Genomic DNA, 21,676 nt, shown 5'->3' with positions numbered 1-21,676 from the left:
CAACACCTTCAGAACCCTTTTAAGCGAGTCATGGCTGGTTCGAAAAATTTAAAAAAAGATCTGGAATACACTCGATAATCAGACACGGGGAAGCAGCAAGTTCCAAACAACTCTCGATGCATTCGTTTTGAAGACTCCGGCGGAACGTCCGGGTGGGGTCAACCCGTAGAACTAAGGTAAAAACGATTAAAACAAAATTAGAATTCAGTTTTGTGTGAAGTTACATTAAACGTTGAGTGTCGTATATATTTTTCCAAGTTAATTTAAATTTGTTTGTTCGTTTACGAGTGTGTTGTTGCCGTGGATAAAGTCCCCAGAAGCCCCCCACCCCCCGCCTCCGTGAATGTCGCTGTCTATATCCCTGGCGAAATTGGTGTAATTTTACTTCTATTAAACACATTTTATCACTGTTAAACCACTCGCTATTTATTACTTTGTCAATATATGGTGAATTAGAAGAAATCAAACATTTTTTCCAATACAATATCCTGTTTTTAAGTAAAAGCTCTAGTGAGCCATAGGGCAGCGCTAAAGAGTTGCATGAGTCTCCAGATTCGAAGGTTGCCAACTCCCGGTCTTAAGTGTGGACTTCCGCCCATATTTCAGATGCAAAATTTGAGAGCTCACTAACTACTCTGTCCTCATTCAACATCTAGTCATACCTCAACTTACGAATGCCTCGAGGTGCAAAATTTCCAGGTTACGAAAGCTTTTTATATGCAAATGAGTGCCTCGAGATAAGAAAAATATCCAAGTTACGAAAAAACCCAAAAAGTACATGCATTCGTCATCCGTTATTTTATTGTGAAAATATTGTCGCGAATGCATTGATTTTCACTTTAAAACCTCCCTACTATTTACTGGGCTCTCATTGGCTGTCTCCCAACAACCACTGTTTCAAGATTCTCTCCTATGTACTTTTGACCGCCGTTTGTCGTCATGGAGTTCTGACAGTGTTTTTGGTGAGTTTTTCCAAGTGAGGATAAAGCAGCTGCTTGTTTTTATCAACATGCCTCCCAAGAAAATTACCAGTGCGAATGAAAAGAAGTGGTCAGCGTGGGACCCACCCGGGATTCAATAGTCGATCTCAGAACTGTGACGTCGATGTGCCAACCAAGTGGTCGAGGGGCATAAAAACAAACTCTCTAGAGGTAATGGAACACTTGACAATACAGGAGAATAAAACGAGAAGGCAGACGAGGAAGCAGCGAGCATTCTAACAAAAAAAAATGCTGACAGATTTCACGAACTTAGTCTCCGTAGAAAAAAAAACATCCAGAAAAAAGTTCACAAGTCATACGAGCGCCCACTTTGACGACGTTTGTCCGTTGCATTATAGAAACATTATTAAAAGTCGTCAAAGGCAATGGTATTTGGATAGTTTTTTTCCCCCAAAACGTCCGTCAACCAGCATGGCAGAAGAGCAAGGGAAATCCAAACAGGTAAGAACCAGCAGCGACTAATAAAACGGGTAACAAATAAAATTCCAAAGAAATCATAAAAAATTAATGTTGTTGGTTGATCTCTTAATGTTGCGTTTATAAGACACGTGCTTATGTGTCCTTGTGGTTGTCAATGTCTTTTTAGGGTTTGGGGTGGATGTGTTTGATTTTAGCCTGTTGTGTCCCCAACACGGGGGTTAACTTGCTCCGCGCCCCTCCGGATGTACACAATAGAGAAAAGCAAACACACATCCACCCAAAACAAGAGTGGTTGTGTGGTCTCTCTGTTGCATACCATTCCTCTTGTTCCAATGTGTTTCAACATGGATAGATTTTGTATGCTTTTAAAACATTAATATATCATTTTCTTATAATATTCTCATTTTGGGGTTTCCTCACATCTTTAATACAAAATTGGGACATATTGACCAATTTTAAAGGGTTTATTTGGTAGTTGTGTGAGGACCATGGAACGAATTAGAAAATTTACATATAAAGTACACCTCTACTTACAAAATTTTCAAGTTACAAAAGAAGTTCTGGAACCAATTAATTTCATAAGTAGAGGTATAACTGTATTTTGTCTGTTAAACAGACATTTGTATTTTTTGTCTGGTACCACATTAGAGACCCATAATACATATACATTTTTTCTAAATTGTGGGCAGTACAAATAAAGAATAATCTCTACCCAGTTTAATAGTTGTTTCTAAATGTATATGTACCCACATATGGGTATGGATTACTTATGAAAATCTCTTCTACCCTGGCTTAATTCACATTGCGGCCATACTACTAGTATCACAAATCAGTATTTCTGTCGACACCAACTGCCATATAGGCCAAGCCTAAAATTAAGCATGAAATTAGATGGAAGGAGGGGAAAAGACACACCAGAGTTGTTTGTTGAAATTTATTAAGATATTCTATTGTGTTCCGTTGTCTAGACCAGGGGTGGCCAAACTATTCCAAAAAGGGCCATATTGGGTTCGGGTTTTCCTTCCAACCCATAAAAAGGACACCTTTTCACCAATTTGGTGTCTTACAAGTGAAATCAGTGGACTGCAGTCATGTGTTTCTTGTATTTTGCATAAATCTCATTGGTTAAAGTGTCTGTATTGGATCGGTTGGGGAGGGGGGCGCACCCACAGCGGCCCTCGATGACCAGTTTGCCCAACCATGATCTAGACCTCTAGTCACAGTTTACCAACTGTAACTGTGGGGAAAAAATAGTAGTGATTATACATTCACTTATACCCCTGAATGTTGCCTTTGTGACTAGTCATTCCGTTAATGGAAAAAAATAAACCCATCACAGAACATTTTTCTTTTAACTCATTGTCTAGGAAGGTTGCCTTGCCAGTTTAAAGGATTGGATGCCTATTCGGGGAAAAACTTAATGAATTTTAATTTCCTTTTAAAGCACCATTGATTATAAGTCAAGGGCAGTGAAGGAGTTAAATGCCAGTGCTTGAAAAAAAAACAGCCGTCTACTCTTGTCAAACCTCACCTGGTGTTACTATTACCATCAAAAAGGTTTCCCTTTAGCGACCACAGAAAAAAATACAAACATCAAAAACAACAAGTGTCTTAGGAAATGCTAGCATGTCGTCGTGTGATGTTTAAACAAGTTCAAAGACTGAAAATAAAAATCAAAAAATTGTTTGTCATGCCCTTGTGTGTACTTGTTTTAGATATGTCAGCAATATAGTATAAAACCAGACATGAAAACGCCAAAGGATAAAAAAGTACACTAGAGACAAACTGCCACCTAGAAAATACTTAGCTAATTACCCAGTGTCACAAGCTTATTTGTGCAAGAGCACATAATCACGCTAAACAAGTGTGTCGATCTGTCAATTTCAGCAACAGTTTTGACTGAAAGAGGGAATGGATGTTTGTTTATTTGGTACAAATGAAACCAATGCAACATCATTCCCTTGGGAGGGTAAATCTAAAAGGTGACAGTGCTGACCCCTACTTGGTGAAATTGTACTGACCGCACTTCTGACGACAAACCAACAAGTGAAATAAAAACATCATAAAATGGTCCAACGGCGATGCGAGCGGCCCTATTTTGATGTGGACCTCGACATCATCATAGCACATTCGTTTCCTAATGTTCATTTTAAAGAATTAGAAACAAAGCCCCTTTGCCCTAATCGCCAACTACTATTTATATATATATATATATATATACACACACACATACAAACATGTGCGTGTGTTTCTCTAAAACCAGGTTGTTGCTGTTTCAGCAGAGTAGGAGAAGGGGTCTGTACAGTAACATGGAACCAGGGCCTCTTCCTCATGGTGACAGCAGGGGTCGGTAGTGGGCGTGTCTCCGATGACATCATCAGGACAAGGTCAGAGTGGTTTGGCTCATTGCTCATGAGCAGCACTGGTGCCTCGAATTGGACCGGTCTTACGCAGCTGAAAAAAAGGATTAAAAAAAACATTGATACACATACTGTAGGTTCCATATAGTGGATAATAGGGCAGGGGACACCCTGAATCGGTGGCCAGCCGATCGCAGGGCACAAGGAGACAGACAACCATGCACTCTCACACCCATACCTAGGGGCAATTTAGAGTGTCCAATCAGCCTACCATGCATGTTTTTGCAATGTGGGAGGAAACCGGAGTACCTGGAGGAAACCCACACAGGCAAGAGAACATGCAAACTCCACACAGATGGACATGACCTGGATTTGAACCCAGGGCCCCAGAGCTGAGAGGCCGACGTGCTAACCACTCGCCCCACCGGGCCACCTGTGACAACATTTGTGAAAGGCTAATGAACTCATCTTAACCCTAACCCATGCTTCAAATTTTCAGAATAGTAGGTGAATGATAAGATGTGAACAACAGAGCTGCCACAAATTATTAATTTGATAGTCGAATAAACAGAAACTTTGAGACCGTCATTACAGCACTAAATGTCCACTTTCAATGAGGACTACTACAAAATTAAAGGAGCTGCTTGAGTTTTTTTTCAGCAAAAACTGCATATTTGCACCAATCGTCACTCTTTGTGGGAGCTAATAGATTTATCTAGCAATCATTGTTAACACCATAGTGGCATACGAAAAAATGGATGCGCTTTAAGTCCTTTAGTTTCAGACAAAAATGTTAAATGTTGAATAAGTTACTCTTTATTGCTGTTCTATATTCACTTTTCTGTATTTTAACAAGTAAACAATCTTATGCCGCGGTACTTAGAATTTTATGGAAAAATACTATTTTTCGATGTGGGGGCACGAAACGTTTAATTGTTCCTGACGGGGGCGAAACCGAAAATAATTGAGAAGCACTAGATTACTCTGAAACTAAATTGCCAAATTAGATCAAATCTACTGATTAAGTGCAAAATTTATTTTAAAATGAATTTATAATTCATTCATTTTTAATATCCAGTCACAAATTAGCAATAGATTTTTTTTCACAAGATGAAAACAATTGGACTTTGTCAATATTTATCAGGCCCCACAATCAATGGAAAAATCCCTCATTCGCACCCAATGATCTCGTTTTACAATACAATAAAACCTTGACACGGAGTGCCCCAACATACGAGAAATTATATATGAGGAAAATTCCGAGCAAATATTTGCCTTGAGATACGAGACAAATTTGACACGAGCATACGAGACAGCCAGGTGGGCGAGTATGCGACAGTCTGTTTATTATAACAGCACATTGTCTTTCTCGCCGCATCTCCCTCGCGTAAAGATATCTACGAGCACAGGGCGTACAGGTTGCATTTTTTACGTGTTTTTTGCGTTAAACAGTGCAGAATTAAGGGAACAACAATGGGTTCAAAGCAAGCAATGAAGGGTAGAGAGAAGAAAAAACATGATGACAATCGATATTAAGCACAAAATGATCGTAAAACATGAGGCGTGTATGCGTGACTGAGCTGGCTCGCCAACATGGGGAATACTTTGAAAATATGTACCATCTTTAAGCAGAAGGATGCTATAAAGGAGATCAAGCCTTCCATAAGATGGAGACCCTTCTTTTAATACGGATAAAACAAACAGTTAGCAGGAGATAACGTGACTGAGTCAATAATATGAGAAAAAGCCAGCTTAATCTACATGGACTTGAAAGCAAACCAAGCATCTGAAAAAAGGGACTGTTCAACACCAGCAGATCCCTTCAAAGTGAGTTGTAGCTGGTTCGATAATTTAAAAAAAAACGAACTGGGAGATACACCCGGTTGTGATGCACGGCAAAACAGGAAGTTACGCCTCAAAAACCGCAGTGGAATACACTCCAAAACCAGGGAATTCATCCTGGACTTCCGACGGAACAAGGCTGGTCCGTTCTGCCTGTATATCAATGGCGAATGTGTGGAGAGAGTGGAGACTTTCAAATTCTTAAGACTCCACATCTCTGCTGATCTCACTTGGACGGCTAACACCACAACACTCATCAAGAAGGCGCAGCAGAGGCTACATTTCCTGAGAATACTCAGGAAGGAGCAACTAACCACCAACCTGCAGAGGGTGATCAACACAGCCCAAAAGATCATCAACTACCTACCCTGTCCAGCATCTTCAAATTCCAGTGCCTTAGAGGGGCAGAGAGCATCATAAAAGACAATACGCATTCCGGCTTCCAACACTTCAACCTGCTGCCCTCTGGAAGGAGCTACAGAGCTATACCAACCAAGACCAACACACTCAAGAACAGTTTCTTCCCAAGGGCTGTCACCATACTCAACTGAAGTTCTGCACCTACGACCTAATCAAGACTTATTACTACTTTTTTATTAGGTTGGCCACTTATTTATCTATTACCGTATTTACTCGTGTATAAGCCGCTTTTGCCGGACAAAAAATGACTGAATTGAGGGTACGGCTTATATGCGCATAAAACACGACAAGCACGAAACAGCAAGTTGACGCCGCCATGGCACGATGACGTCATGATGCAAGCGAATGCGGCCGATGCGGTCATTTATTTCAAAATAGAGAAAAGATAAGCAGATAAAACGCTAAAAAAATATAATTGTGACGTTTATGAATGAAATTCAAGAAAAAAAACATACATATCTTGCTCGGGGCGCAGTCAGCTTACCTCGGGTGCTGACGTCTAAACCTAGTTAAACGAGCTCTGACCGGCCAGACGTGAGTAGCCTTGATTTTGAAATAAAACCAGATTCCACAGATTTTTTTTCATTTTATTTCTTGTTCGAAAGTGACAACTATTGGAGTAATATGAACCATCGAAAGAATTGAGATATTTTGACATTAGAAGCAATATGGCTGCCACAACATCTTAAACTTCTGGTAAGAAAATTGTAATTTCTGTAATTAGAAAGCATCAAGTTCCCATCAAGATACTTATTTATTTTTTCAAATTGAATAATTTGATATTTTGCATTTACAAAGACATGCATATTAACTTATGATATTGACCCTAATAATATGCTTTTGATTCATACAGTATCTCAGAAATACCACTTGCAATGATTTTTCTTAAGATTTTCCCTTCAAAGTAACACGTGTACTCCCTATTAAAACCATGAATATGGAGGTGAAAATTGGGAATCAGGGGGCGGCTTATACGAGAGAAATTGAAAAATTCAAAAATTAAGGCAATTTTAAGGGTGCGGCTTATGCACGCGGGTAGCTTATATGCGAGTACAGTACTATTTATTGATTATTTATCATGACTTAATATTGATTATCTACGTTTGTATGTTGTTGAGTTCATAGACTCAGCGAGTGGTGCTCTCAACAACTTTGCGCTGAACGTCTCCAAAACCATGGAATTCATCCTGGACTTCAGACGGAACAAGGTTAGACTACTTACTTATTTATTGATTATTTATTTGTCTTTTAGTTGTTTTTTTTGCATTATGCAGTGAAAGCTTTAAATCTCATTGTACTTGCTAGCCGACACAATAGCCCAGGCATCAACAACCCATTCACAAATCGTCGTGTATCTCGCCCAACACTGCCTGTCAGTAACTATGTTTGCCATCGGACATCTATTGCCTTACCTCTGTGGAAACTCAGCATTGTCTTTTTAACTGCTCATTTTCCAGCTCCCTCCATTTGCGAAGCATGGACTCGTCTTTCCATGTTCCTCCGCGTAGCAGATAGATTCCAGTTTGAGCCATGGCTTGTAAGCAGGTGCCATTTTTGGGGGTAAAACTGATATTGTTTTGCAAAATGCATACCTAAATATGCTATTGCTCCCTGCTATTTTTTGCACCCCCTTTCACGTCAGGCCTTTTCCTCTATATGGAAGTTGCGTGTCGGCAAAAAATTCACCCAGAGAGTCAAGCGGTCCGGGTCATACAGCGACATCTACAGAATTTTGAATTGAGTACATACACAAGGCCCACCGACTGATTGGGCGCCCCATCCATTTTAGAGATTTTTTTTACTTTTAAGTGCGTCCTATAGGCATGAAATACGGTGATAAAAAAAAAATTGGATTTTAAAATGGGATGACACATTATTCCATCAAATGCATCAATTAAGCAAAAAATTACATGATACAAACTCTTTCAGAGCCATTAACATCCAAATCATCATAAAAAAACTATTTAAATGAGCTTGCCACTGCTAGACAATCCTTTGAAGGGGGATCAATTGAACAAACGTCCAATTGCTGCCAATTCTCCCACTTCAATTGGGTTAGACGTCTACTGCAAGGGTGTTCAAACTACTCCACAAAAGGCCACAGTGGGCGAAGGTTTTTGATCCAGCACGGACAGTATAACCAATGAGCTTTTGTCTGAAACTGCCAACACCTGACTGCCATCTATTGATTACACTTTTAAGACAGACTGATGAAAATGTATCCTCTTCATTAGTGGGAAAGAAAACCTGCACCCACAGCGGCCCTTTGCGACCGGTTTGGACACCCATGGTCTAGTGCCGTCAATGGCAGCCAATGAGTTATGAGGATCAAAAAGACTATTTTTGGAGATCAACAATAGTTCTAAACAATTCAACGATGAAAAAAGTAATGGATTAGTTGTAGATTAACGGTGGCAGCCCTACTTATGAATGACCAAGAGGATAGCATAGATGAGGTGAAAAGGACCAAAGACAGACAAAAAGCTCTCCATGCAGGCGGCAGCCAGTCGGTTGGCCTCCATGCGTGACTTACTTAGCCTGCCTCTAGAGTTTGACTACAGCGAGGGAGCCTACTCGTCCGTCGCCGAGGTGCCTCGCACGTCACCCTTCTGACGCATCTAACATGACATTGCAGGGTTAAAAAACTCCATTTGCTGTTTGCTTGGAGGAGGGAGATGCTCTTTACCTCTTCCAGTTCTCTTTGGGTTTCCTCCTCCATGCGCCTTATGTCCTCCATGGTTAGACACACCCACTTATCCACCCAACAGAAAAGCTGGCGGTGGAAGTTGGTGAAGATACGCTTTTCTTGCTGTAGACACAGAAGCAGGGAAAGCTGCCACAAAGTGATTTTGACTACTTGTCAACTACGCACCAGAAATTGCAGTGCACTGTAAATTGCAGGACCAGCCAAAGCCTAAAAAATCAACTTGTTCTCTGAAAATTGCATTACTTATGATAATTACCCGGTGAATGAAGTTTTCCACTCTGGTTTGAAAACCCCACCACCGAAATTTGACAGAGACCAGCTTGTACGCGCACATGTATGGGCAATCGGTCTTCAACTCATTCTGCGTGGGAGGAGGAGAAAAGATGGGGGAAAATCAGAAAGATGCAGAGGCTCAACCGCCACCCTTTGGCCTCACCTTCCACTCAGGGCCGAGAGGGCCTCTTCCCGTTTTGGCTGAGTGGAAGAGGGAGGGGTCCTCTTCTGCTTTATAGTCCTGCAATAGAAGACCACGTGACATTCAATTTTCTCTACGGTAAGTTTCTTTTGTCAAATCTACACCATTTAGTAATTTCTCTACTGCTGGACATTGGATTTACACCCAAAATAAATGGCAACCCCAAAAGAAGTCTTAGCCAAGAACAAAATGAGGAAGTATTGATCATACTGGCTACTTCCAGTTTGAACTCATTGGCTGCAAAGGACAGGGATAGACGTCCAATCCATTTTTAACTGCTAGGGCAGGGATCGGGAACCTTTTTGGCAGAGAGAGCCATAAACAGTTCCTTTTTTCAAATGTTATTCCTTGAGCGATACTGAGAATTTAAAAGTAAAAATGCATGAAAATGTTTGCCTTTTTAATAATTCATTTCACCACTTGTAAAGTACAAAAAGCCATTGAATTCTTTTTGACAACATTGTTACGCTGATGCTAATCAATGAGTATCAATGAGTGTATGCGTGCACAAGCGTTTAATGAAAAAAAGAAGAAGATTAAAGTGGTGCTAGAGGTAGGGTCAACGACGTGACGCTTCTATAAAAAGGGACTCCGCTATCTCACCAGCGCTTTCCATATTTTACCTCACAGGTTAGCGGAGAAGGCCGCCTCGTTGTGTTCACTCGCCTGACTTTGGTGCAGATTCCAGCTGGTGGCAATATGATATTGAGTTTGGACGGTCGTTTGTCTCTGTGTGCTCTAAAGCTAACTGCCGACTAGTCTAGAGTGTAGTCTGCGTTTTGCCCGAAGTCAGCTGGGATAGGCTCCAGTAACCCCCGTAAACTTGGAGGATCCGTGGTATGGAAGATAAATGGCAAAAGGTTAGCAGAGAGCCATATCCACCAATCAAAAGAGCCACATGTGGCTCTCGAGCCATAGGTCCTCTGCCCCTATGGTAGGGCCTCCCAACCATCATTCCAGTAATGTATGCAATCCAAGGTCATCAATGTGGACAAAACATGGTGGTTTCTGTATTTGATCTGATGAATCTGTTGAAACTTCCTGAAAAATGTCAAATTTATCTTTTTTTAATTTACCATACTTTCACAACTATAGGGTACACTTAAATCTAAAATTTTCTCTAAAATGGTTGATGCGCCCAATCTGTTGGTGCGCCTTGTTTGTGCACTAGATTAAATTTTTTATGGTTCAAAGGGAAGTGTCATATTTTCAGAATCTCTATCTCAACAGATGGCAAAGCTAAGCTCCAATAGTATTTGATTTCAAATCAGCCATGTTCCTTGTAATTGAAACCCACCCACTTGTGATGAAATTAACGCCCACTTTGGGCGGAGGCAATGAAGGCTTTAAGAAATGGAGACAGAACGAGAATCTCGCCTTTTCTCGAGCCAACAAAGAGAACTGGTCATGGAAGCTTCAATAATGTCTTGCCTATATTTTTGTTAACACTCACCAGATCTTTCAGAAAAAAGAAAATAACATCTCACACTAATTGTGATCAATCCAGTGGACGTTCACCCTAAAAAGAGCGTGCCCGCGCATTCCAAGCATTACGGTAAATCCATTCAAAACATCTAGGGCGATTGGCAAAGCATTTGACTTCCGTGTGCTCGCATCGCCTTTAACCCTCAAAAACACTCAATACTTAAAGAAACAGCATATTAGAGCTATACAGAGGAAATGCCTGACGTGAATGACAACAAAATGCGGGTGTGAACGCTCGGAAAATGGACTGAATCACAATTTAACAGCTTTGCTAACAGATTGCTAACGGATGTCCAACATAGTAGTTCGGACAGGCGGCGTCGCACGAGTTACGTGACGATTTGGAATGAATTGTCGATGCCGATATAACAAGGAGAATAAAAGGCCTGGGAGTGATGCATGTCACGAGTTACAATGGATTGTGGATGACTGGGCTCAAGTGTTGGCCAGCACTGTTGTTCGAGCTTTTTTTCTTTAAAATAACACGCCAGCGGCTAGCCTAACATTCGCTAGTAGATAGCATAACATAGGCACGCTAGCGGCTAGCATAACATAGGCACGCTAGCGGCTAGCAATACATAGGCACGCTAGCGGCTAGCAATACATAGGTACGCTAGCGGCTAGCATAACATAGGTACGCTAGCAGCTAGCATAACATAGGTACGCTAGCGGCTAGCATAACATAGGTACGCTAGCGGCTGGCATAACATACGTACGCTAGCATAACATACTCTAGTTTAGTGTCATGCTAGCACCTTATCGGACGATGCCGCAAATGTATTGACAAAAAACTAAAAATATACCCGCAAATGAGACTGCGCCCTATCACACGGTGCATTTTATAGGTGTGAAAATACGGTAGGTCCCAGGCAGCCATCTTATCTAGGGCGCTGACGTATTAACCTAGTTAAACGTGCTCTGACTGGCCAGACACGAGTAGCCTTTATTTTGAAATAAAACAAAATTCCACTTTGATAGTTATATATTTTTTTGTTTTCCATTGTTTTCATTAAAAGGTAGGTTATACAGTGATACCTCGACATACGAGCAATTTGAGACGAGTAAAGTTTCGGGCAAATAATTATCTTGAGATACGAGACAAATTTTAATATACGAGCAGACAGCGGACACGAGAGGCTGCTCATAAGAACATCCTGGGCACTGTCTCTACTGTTGAAACCAGCTCGAAATTATATTCACCCGGGCGACCAAACGTCCGGGCGACCGAACGTCCGGGCGACCGAACATCCAGTCACGGACAAAAATTATTTTCAAATTTACTTTCAACATTAAGAACGTATTATTATTATTCAACGAAAGAGAGCAGTCTTTAAATTGAGTGATGAGCGGTATTGCAGGGCAAAGGGAAATGAATAAGGTCATTGATGTTTGGTATAATTTGGACAATGCCGGCGGCGGGCCGGATTAAAAAGCCTAACGGGCCGTAAATGGCCCGCGGGCCGAGGTTGAAAATCTTGTACACACACGATCCGGGGGCAGGGCGAGCGCGCGAATCCCGCGACGGCGAAACGTCCGGTCGCCCCAAACGTCCGGTCGCCCCAAACGTCCGGTCGCCCCAAACGTCCGGTCGCCCTAAACGTCCAGTCGCCCCAAACGTCCAGTCGCCCCAAACGTCCAGTCGCCCCAAACGTCCGGTCGCCCAAACGTCCAGTCGCCCAAACGTCCGTTCAGCGAACTGTCCGTCGCCCAAACGTCCATCGTCCAAACGTCTTTCGGCGAAACATCCGAGTACCGTGCATTCTTACATTGTCTGTGGCCCCGAAACATGATAATTTATAACCAACACTTCAAATTTATTGGACTGGACGTTTGGTCGCCCGGACGTTTAGTCGCCCGGACGTTTGGCGGGCCGATGTTGAAAAACATGTACACAAACGATCCGGGGGCGGGGCTAGCGTGCGAAACGTCCGGTCGACCAAACGTCCGAGTACCACGTCTGTCACCGTCAAAGGCTGCTAATCTATCGCAGGGTGCCGTTTGAATCCTGCAGTTTGGTCACCCGGACGTTTGGTCGCCCGGACGTTTGGTCGCCCGGACGTTTGGTCGCCCGGACGTTTGGTCGCCCGGACGTTTGGTCGCCCGGACGTTTGGTCGCCCGGACGTTTGGTCGCCCGGACGTTTGGTCGCCCGGACGTTTGGTCGCCCGGACGTTTGGTCGCCCGGACGTTTGGTCGCCCGGACGTTTGGTCGCCCGGACGTTTGGTCGCCCGGACGTTTGGTCGCCCGGGTGAATATAGTTTAGATATTAAACTCTCTCATAAATATAATTTTGAGAGCTGGTTTCAACAGTGGACTCTCTGTCATGTTGTCAAACGTCCGGCGACCAAACGTCCGTTCAGCGAACTGTCCGTCGCCCAAACATCCATCGTCCAAACGTCTTTCGGCGAAACGTCCGAGTACCGTGCATTCTAACATTGTCTGTGGCCCCGAAACATGATTATTTATAACCAATCCTTCAAATTTATTGGACTGGACGTTTGGTCGCCCGGGCGTTTGGTCGCCCGGACGTATATAATTTTAAGAGCTGGTTTCAACAGTAGATATTTAGATATTTAACTCTCATGAATTTAATTTTGAGAGCTGGTTTCAACAGTAAACTCTGTCATGTTGTCAAACGTCCGGGCGACGTGCTTTTTGCACGTCAACACGCTCGTTTGATAACTAACAAATTTAAATGAACTTGGATTACGATGCAGACACTCAAAAATAAGTTTAATCTAACCTTACACTTGTTTTACATTTTTATACCTTTCTTCTCCCGGCCAGGTTGGCTCTGTTTGCCCCGCCTCCACCCTGAGTTTCAAATGCAACTTATCGATGGTAGTTTTTGCTTTTGTATTCCCTTCAAAATATTCCGAAAATTATGCACACAAATGTCTTCACAATGGGATATCGCACAACCACTTGCCAACAAGTAGTATATATAACTCTCGTATTAGCGATTGCCTCGCCATTCGCAATGACTGACGGGGAAAAAAAAACACTGAAAAAAATGCAACGCTGCGCCCGGTGCTCGCAGAGACATTACAAGAGGGAGTTGCGGGGAGAGAAACAGTGCCCATGATGTTCTTATGAGCAGCCTCTCGCGTCCGCTGTCTGCTCGTATAGCAAAATTTGTCTCGTATCTCAAGATAAATATTTGCCCGAAATTTTATTCCTATCTCAAATTTCTCGTATGTCGAGGTACCACTGTATACGTATATACGTGTATACGTATTTGTGTATTGTGTATATGACTGACAGATTTGTAGATGTTTGAATGTTTGATTTATATTTTCACAAATACACATTACGTCAATAAACAAAATCAAACTCAGTTTTGCTCCTATTGCCTTTTTTAAAACATACGCTAGCATGCATGCTAAAGCGTGTCATGCTCGCACAACCATTGCAGCGACTTTGAAACGAAGCACCTTTTGTATTGGCAAAAACAGAAAATACACCCACAAAAGAGACGCTGACCTTTCAGTCATCATAAAGCGGTTCAGAAAATGAAAAAATAATAGTGCTGTGAAAGAGTATTTGCCTCATTCTGATTTCTGTGTTTTTTGCATATTTATAGCACACAGGTTTCAGCCCGTAATTTTTTTTCGTATGACACAGAGACAACCCAAGGAAAGAGAAAATAACCTAGAAAAACATCGAAAGAACTGCAGGTATCGCTGGCCTCAGTTTAAGGTCAACGTTCATAACTCTACTATAAGAAAAACACTGGCCAAAGCTGGCATCCATGGCAGAGTTCCAAGGCGAAAACCATTGCTGTCCAAAAAGAATATGAAGGTTTGTCTTACATTTACTTAAAAAAACATCTTAATGATCATCCACACTTTTTTAAAACATACGCTAGCATGCATGCTAAAGTGTGTCATGCTCGCACAACTATCGCAGCGACTTTGAAACAAAACGCCTTTTGTATCGGCAAAAACAGAAAATACAGCCACAAAAGACATGCCGACACTCTATGGACTGATCATTCAAAAGTTGAACTTATTGGAAGGTGTGTGGCCCATTACATTTGGCGAAAAAAATGGCACAGCATTCCATCGAAAGAACAGTATACCAACAGTGAAGCATGGTGGCGATAGTGTGATGGTCTGGGGCTGTGTTGCTGCCTCAGGCCCAGGATGACTTGCTTTGTTTGATGGAAGAATGAATTTTGCTGTCTACCAGCCAATTTTGAAGGAGAACATCCAACCGTCAGTTCGTGCTCTCAAACTCCAGCACTCATGGAGCATGCAGCATGACAACAATTCATAGCACACCAGGAGATTGACTGAACAATTCTGCATAGAAGAGTGGGCCAAAATTCGTTCAAAGCGTTGTGAAAGACTCATCACAAATTATCGTAAATGCTTGATTTTAGTCATTGCTGCCAAAGGTGGCATAACCCGTTATTAGGTTTAGGGGCAATTATTTTTTCACAGACGGCCAGACAACTTTGTAATTTTTTTCTACCCATGTAAATTAAATCATAATTTAGAAACTGAATTTTCTATTTCCTTGGGTTGTCTCTGTGTCATACTAAAGTTGGTTTGATGATCTGAAACCTTTGTGTGATAAATATGCCAAAAAAAAAAACACAAAAATCAGGAAGGGGCAAAATGCTTTTTCACACCACTGTATGCATACACACCCGAAATTAAAAATGAAATAAATATATGTTGAAATAAACAAATTACAAAAAAATTATACTGGCATAACACATTTAACAGTGCCATTGGCAATGATAGACGACCAATCATGTGGCATCCTGTCATCCTTTTGCTCGAAATTTAAATGAGTTTATCACGAGATGTCTCCTCCATTTGAAAGAGAAGGTTAACAGCAATTGAAATGTGTTTTTCACTGAAAAATGGATTGGACGTATATGGCTGTTAAAAGCACAGGAAAAAATAAATGAGCTGACTACTAGAAAACATGCAATCCATTTGAAGTAGAAAGGTGTGAGTGAATAAATGTTCGTTCATTCGGTGGCAACCCATCTGCTTCAAATGGATTAGACATGCATACATCGCTATCAATGGCATCAAACATGTTAATTTTGCCACTAATGGTCCTCCGTACGTGTGAGGTTTTGACCACTCACCCCTGGAGCCACTTCATCTTTGTTAGCTATGTCTATGGGAACCACCTCCACGCTTCTCCACGTCTGCTCATCCAGATCATGCACCTGATACATTAGGAGGAAAATTCTTGGCAAAAGCAGGATTCATTGTTTATCTTAACCCGAAATTACTCACATTTTCTACTGTTCCCATGTCAGGCTTGTGCCACGTCTCGATCTTGATCTCAAAGTCATCTTTCATGTATTCGTTCTGTGAGGCAAGGGGGATGTGTGAGACTGGCAGCAATCATTCCATGAATTAGTGAGAATAATCTATTGACTCATACTGCGATTAATCTGATTTTTGGCGACTAATCCATCAATTTTCCCACTTAATTACTGGTTTTGATAGACTAATCATCAACTCATCCCCTCGAACCAATTTTGCAATTCATCTATGCCAGGGGTGGCAAACAAGTTAGACACAGCCATTTTTTTTAACTGAGAGTCAGTGCCACAACTTGTGACAGAATCAGCAAAAAAAATCCAATCAGCCAATTTATTTTATATATATATATATATATATATATATATATATATATATATATATATATATATATATATATATATATATATATATATATATATTTTAATCGGCGCTGATGAATTTGAGTTTGTTTAAAGAGAGAATGAATTTGAGAGAAACATGAAACAAGGCTAAGAGTCATAGGATATACAAAACATTATAAGAAGTAAAGAGCCACATTCTTTTTGCCCGGGAGCCGCATGCAGCTCAAGAGCCACGTTTTCCCCACCCATAATCTATGCAATTTAATTCCACCAATTGCAATGAAATGTATTATTTGGCCGAAATGTATTTTTTTGGCCGTTTACAAGAGGTAAGATCTTGAGCTTGAACCCAAACCTGGCCCTGCCCGAAATTCGGGTCGGGTCGGGCCTAAAATGTCAATCATTACTTTGGCTTCGGGTCGGGCCGGGCCGAGCTTCTCTCATGCTGAAAAAAAGGCCTCTCTAATCTTTTCAAGTAGGATAACTTGCACAATTGGTGGTTGACTAAATACTTATTTGCCCCACTGTATCTGGCAGTTCTGAGCTCTCTCACACCTGCTTTGCCTCACAAGTTTGAATGTAAGTGTGAATGCTAAAGGGAAACAGAGAACGATGACAATTGTTGGGAAGGTGTAAGTTCATAAATATAAAGAAGGGAAAACTTATGCTGCCAGGTCGAGTAAATGAGTCTACCATTCTCTATCAAGAAGAGCAAGGCTAAAATTAGTAAGATGTCTTCCATAATTTAACAACATAACAGCAATATGGCTATCATCTGTGGGGAAGATACTTTGGCAATATGAATAGCCCACTGCCGAAAGAACATAGCCTTAAGAATATCATTACACTAAAGTACAGTACAATCTTTATTTTCTTTAATATTAGTATGTTACAGTTGATTCTAAGGGTTTGTGGCGAACTGAGGTTGTTGTTTAGTTCTGGACTCAATTGTAATTCCTGTCGAATAAGGGGTAATATGGTCTTAAGTACAATAAGTACTTTTTTAGGGGGAAACTCATTGTTTCCGTTTTAGCAATTTTGTTAAGTATCCCCATAACGTATATAAAGCTAAAAATACAGTCGCATGAAAAAAGTCTGGTCACCCCCTGTTCATTTTCAAGATTTCTTTTGGGCGCCCTTGTTGTTTTATTGATTTGAATATATATTAGCACTAATTATTGGAAAACATGTGTTTGGTAAGCTCATTGACCCTTGACCTACATACACAGGTGAAGCCAATCATGAGAAAGGGTATTTAAGGTGTCCAGTTGCAAGTTGTTCTCTTTGCATCATCTCGGAAGAGTGGCAACATCGGAGCCTCAAAACTGTCAAATTACGTGAAAACAAAGATTGTTCAACAGCAGGGTTTAAGGAAAGGATACAAAAAGCTAGCTCAGAGATTTCAGCTGTCAGTTTCCACTGTGAGAAAACTAGTGAGGAAATGGAAGGCACAGTTGTTAAGACCCGCAATGGCAGGCCAAGAAAAATCTCAGATAAGCAGAGGTGAAGGATGGGGAAAACAGTCAAACTCAACCCAACAACCAGCTCCAAAGTCCAACAACAGATGGTGTCACTGTGCATCATTCAACTTTTCATCACACTTTGCACAAGGAGATACTGTATGTGAGACTAATGTGGCAGAAGCTTTTTCTGCACACATGCCACAAACAGAGTCCCATGATGAATGGTAAAGCACATTTGGACAAGCCAGCTTCATTTTAGAATCAGGAGCTGTGAACTGATGAGACTAAAATTGAGTTATTTGGTCATAACAAGAGCCAGTATGCTTGGCGGAAGAACACAGCATCCCAAGACAAGCACTTGCTTCCCACAGTAAAATTTGGTGATGGTTGCATCATTCTGTGGGCCTGTGTGGCCAGTGCAGGTACTGCCAATCTTGTTCAAGTTGAAGGTTGCACGGATTCCAGTCAGTATCAGCAGATACTTCCGAACAATGTTCAAGAATCAGTGACACAGTTGAAGTTGCGCCGGGGTTGGATACTTCAACAAGACAACAACCCAAAAGACTGCTGAATTTCTACTAATATATTCATGCAGAGGAACAAGTACAACATTCTGGAATGGCCATCTCATTCCCCGGACCTGAATATTAGTGAAAATCTATGGGGTGATTTAAAGCAGGCTGTCCATGGTTGGAAACCATCAAACCTGACTGAACTGGAAATGTCTCATCTCATCTCCTTCCGCTTTATCTGAAGTTGGGTCGTGGGGGCAGCAGCTTCAGCAGGGAGGCCCAGACTTACCTCTCCGCACCCACTTTATCCAACTCTTGTGGAAGGATCCCAAGGCGTTCCCGGGCCAGCCTGGAGACATAGTCTCCCCAGACAGCGCACCGATCTGGGTGTCGATCTCCCTCTACATTCTTCCCTCCCTCGGGATCAAGACCCAAAGATACCTAAACTCCTTCACATGGGGAAGGACCCGATTCCTGACCCAGAGAGGGCATGCCATCTTTTTCCGGCTGAGGATAATGGTCTCAGATTTGGAGGTGCTGATTCTCATCCAGACCACTTCACACTCGGTTGTGAATCATTCCAGTGAGAGTTGGAGATCATGGCTTGATGAAGCCAATAGAACCACATTATCTGCATAAGCAGGGATGCAATACTGTGACCCTTACTGCCGGCCACGCGGACTAGACATAAAAGGACCGAACCCTGTGTATCAAGGGTTACGGAACCCCATACCCTCGGAGTATACCCCACATGACTCCTCAAAGGACACGGTCAAACGCCTTCTCCAAGTCCAGAAAGCACATGTAGGCTGGTTGGACAAACTCCCATTACGCACAAACAACAGTCAGGTCCCATCCCCTACCCGAAGACGGAGGAATGCTACTCTCGTTTACCAGGGTAAACCCCAGCAAACAGGCACTGAGCAGGGTGCAATAAGTATTCCTACACCTGCTCGGCGCTTCTCACGGTGAGCAACTCCAGAGTGTAGTTGAGGAGTGGTACCAGAACTCAAGCTGTGTGTGGACGTGAGCCCGACTACATCGAGCCGGAATTTCTCAACCTCACGCACCAGCTCAAGTCCTTTGCCAACCAGAGAGGTAACACTGGAAATGTTTTGTAAAGAAGAATGGTCAAAAATACCTCCAACCACGATCCAAACCCTCATTAGAAGCTGTAACGAAGCGTTTGGAGGCTGTTATTTCTGCAAAAGGAGGATTGACAAAATATTGCTGTAATTTTTCTGTTGGAGTGCTGAAATTTAAGCACCTGCCTACTTTTGTTAAAGTAATTATTTCACACTTTCTTTAAATTCTATAAACTTAATTTTACTTCTCAAATATCACTGCTTGTCTGTAAAGATATATTTAACTGAAATTGCTGATCCAAACAACTAATGATGTATAAAGGAAAATCTTGAAAACGATCAGGGGTCCTCAAATTTTTTTCATACGACTGTATATTCTTTGAACCCGTTCTCCCCTACATAACACGCTAACACAACTGGGTCTGAAAGCGGAACGTCCACACACCGCCAATGTTGTAATGATCAACACAGGCCAAGAGCGGCCTCTTTTGTTTCGGTGTAAAAAGAATAGGTGGAATGATAAACTGTGAATATAATCACACATAAGTTGCACTTGAGTATATGTCACACTGCCAAAAATATAAAAAAATAAAATTAAAAAATAAACAACCTGCAAATTATAGCCCCAAAATAAGGTACGTACGATTCCTGCTTGTGTACGCACATCCGACGTAAACCTTGTGCCAAATCTACAGTCACGGCCAAAAGTTTAGAGAATGAAAAATATTACAATTTCACCAAGTCTGTTTCTTCAGGTTTTTAAGTGTTTGCTAGATGTTTCTATGTTATGATGATATATCATTGGAAGCATTTCACACGTATCAAAAGCTTTTATCGAGAATTACATTGCACAATAGGTCAATATTTGCAGTGTTGACCCTTCTTTTTCAAGACCTCTGCAATTCTCCCTGACATGCTGTCGATCAACTTCTGAACCAAATCCTGACTGACATTGTTGCATAATCAATGCTTGGAGTTTCTCAGAATTTGTGGGTTTCTGTTTGTCCGCCCACCTCTTGAGGATTGACCACAAATTCCCAATGGGATTAAGACCTGGAGAGTTTCTTGGCCAAGGGCCCAAAATCTTAATGTTTTGTTCCAGCCATTTTGTTATGACCTTTGCTTTATGGGAAGGTGCTCTATCATGCTAGGAAAGCTATTCTTCATCAGCAAATTGCCCCTGGATGGTTGGGAGAAGTTGCTCTCAGAGGACATTCTGGTACCAAGCTTTGTTCATCGCTGAATTTTTAGGCAAAACTGTGAGCGAGCCCACTCCTTAGCCCGAAAAGCAACCACACACATGAATGGTCTAAGGAGGCTTCACTGTCGGCATGAGACAAGACAGATGGTAGCGCTCACCTCGTCTTCTTCAAACAAGCCTTCTTCCAGATGACCCAAACAATCGGAAAGGGGATTCATTAGAGAAAATGACTTTACCGCAGTCTTCAGCAGTCCAGTCCTTGTAACTTCTGCAGAATATCAGTCTGTCCCTGATGTTTTTGCTTCTTTGCTGCCCTCCTTGACACCAGGCTTTCCTCCTAAAGTATCCGCCTTACTGAGCATGCAAATGCACTCACACCTGCCTGCTCCCATTTCTGAGCAAGCTCTGTACTGGTGGTGGCCCAATCCCGTAGTTGAAACAGCTTCAGGAGACGGTCCTGCCACTTGCTGGACTTTCTTGGGCGCCCTGATGCCCGTTTAGCATGAATTGAACCTCTCTCCCAACCTTGCAGACCCATTTGGTGATGAAGAATGCCTTTTCCAGCACGATGGAGCACCTTGCCATAAAGCAAAGGTCATAAAAAAGGCTTAGGGAACAAAACATTAAGATTTTGGGCCCTTGGCCAGGAAACTCTCCAGACCTTAATCTCATTGGGAACTTGTGGTCAGTCCTCAAGAGATGGGCGAACAATCAGAAACCCACAAATTCCAGCAAACTCCAATCATTGATTAGGCAAGAATGTCAGTGAGGATTTGGTTCAGAAGTTAATCTATAAGCATGCCAGGGAGAATTGCAAAGGTTTTGAAAAAGAAGTGTCAGTACTGCAAATATTGACCTATTTTGTGATGTAATTCTCAATACAAGCTTTCTATACTTGTGAAATGCTTCTAATTGTATGTCATCATACCGTAGAAACATCTGGCAAAAACCTAAAAACCCTGAAGGAACAGACTGTGAAAATGTAACATATGTGTATTCTCAAAACTTTTGGCCATGACTGTATCGCTACTCGGACGATTCGCCGAAAGACGTTTGGCCGACGGACAGTT

The 21,676-nt window shown here is 41.9% G+C and overlaps 2 protein-coding genes across 15 annotated transcripts in view; one reads left to right on the top strand and one right to left on the bottom strand.

Moving 5' to 3' along the window:
- The first annotated feature begins 872 nt into the window (after window positions 1-872).
- LOC144091178 (uncharacterized) overlaps window positions 873-21,676 on the top strand; it is a 63,888-nt gene continuing 43,084 nt past the window's right edge. For 6 of the 10 annotated variants that reach the window (XR_013305634.1, XR_013305638.1, XR_013305636.1 and 3 more), the window contains exons 1-2: window positions 873-1,442; window positions 7,169-7,251. Coding sequence is in view for 1 of the 10 variants with exons in the window: in XM_077623287.1 (XP_077479413.1) it covers window positions 1,413-1,442; window positions 7,162-7,251; window positions 14,335-14,511 (297 nt within the window). In the remaining 9 variants the exon portion in view is untranslated. Of the gene's footprint in view, window positions 1,443-7,161; window positions 7,252-14,334; window positions 14,512-21,676 lie in introns of all 10 variants that reach the window. The other 4 variants (XR_013305640.1, XR_013305635.1, XM_077623287.1 and 1 more) reach the window with 3 other exon arrangements.
- The window catches only part of LOC144091175 (phosphatidylinositol transfer protein beta isoform-like), a 43,471-nt gene continuing 24,136 nt past the window's right edge, over window positions 2,342-21,676 (bottom strand). For 3 of the 5 annotated variants that reach the window (XM_077623278.1, XM_077623281.1, XM_077623282.1), the window contains 6 exons: window positions 15,972-16,046; window positions 15,818-15,901; window positions 9,187-9,264; window positions 9,007-9,111; window positions 8,730-8,852; window positions 2,342-3,875 (listed from right to left, as the gene is read on the bottom strand). In XM_077623278.1, coding sequence (XP_077479404.1) covers window positions 3,825-3,875; window positions 8,730-8,852; window positions 9,007-9,111; window positions 9,187-9,264; window positions 15,818-15,901; window positions 15,972-16,046 — 516 coding nt within the window. In that variant the 3' untranslated portion in view covers window positions 2,342-3,824. Of the gene's footprint in view, window positions 3,876-8,576; window positions 8,662-8,729; window positions 8,853-9,006; window positions 9,112-9,186; window positions 9,265-15,817; window positions 15,902-15,971; window positions 16,047-21,676 lie in introns of all 5 variants that reach the window. The other 2 variants (XM_077623280.1, XM_077623279.1) reach the window with 1 other exon arrangement.

The sequence above is a fragment of the Stigmatopora argus genome, chromosome 16 (assembly GCF_051989625.1).
Source record: "Stigmatopora argus isolate UIUO_Sarg chromosome 16, RoL_Sarg_1.0, whole genome shotgun sequence".
Lineage (NCBI taxonomy): Eukaryota > Metazoa > Chordata > Actinopteri > Syngnathiformes > Syngnathidae > Stigmatopora > Stigmatopora argus.
The sequence above is the reverse complement of the archived record's forward strand: the minus strand, read 5'-3'. Positions and strand labels throughout refer to the sequence as shown.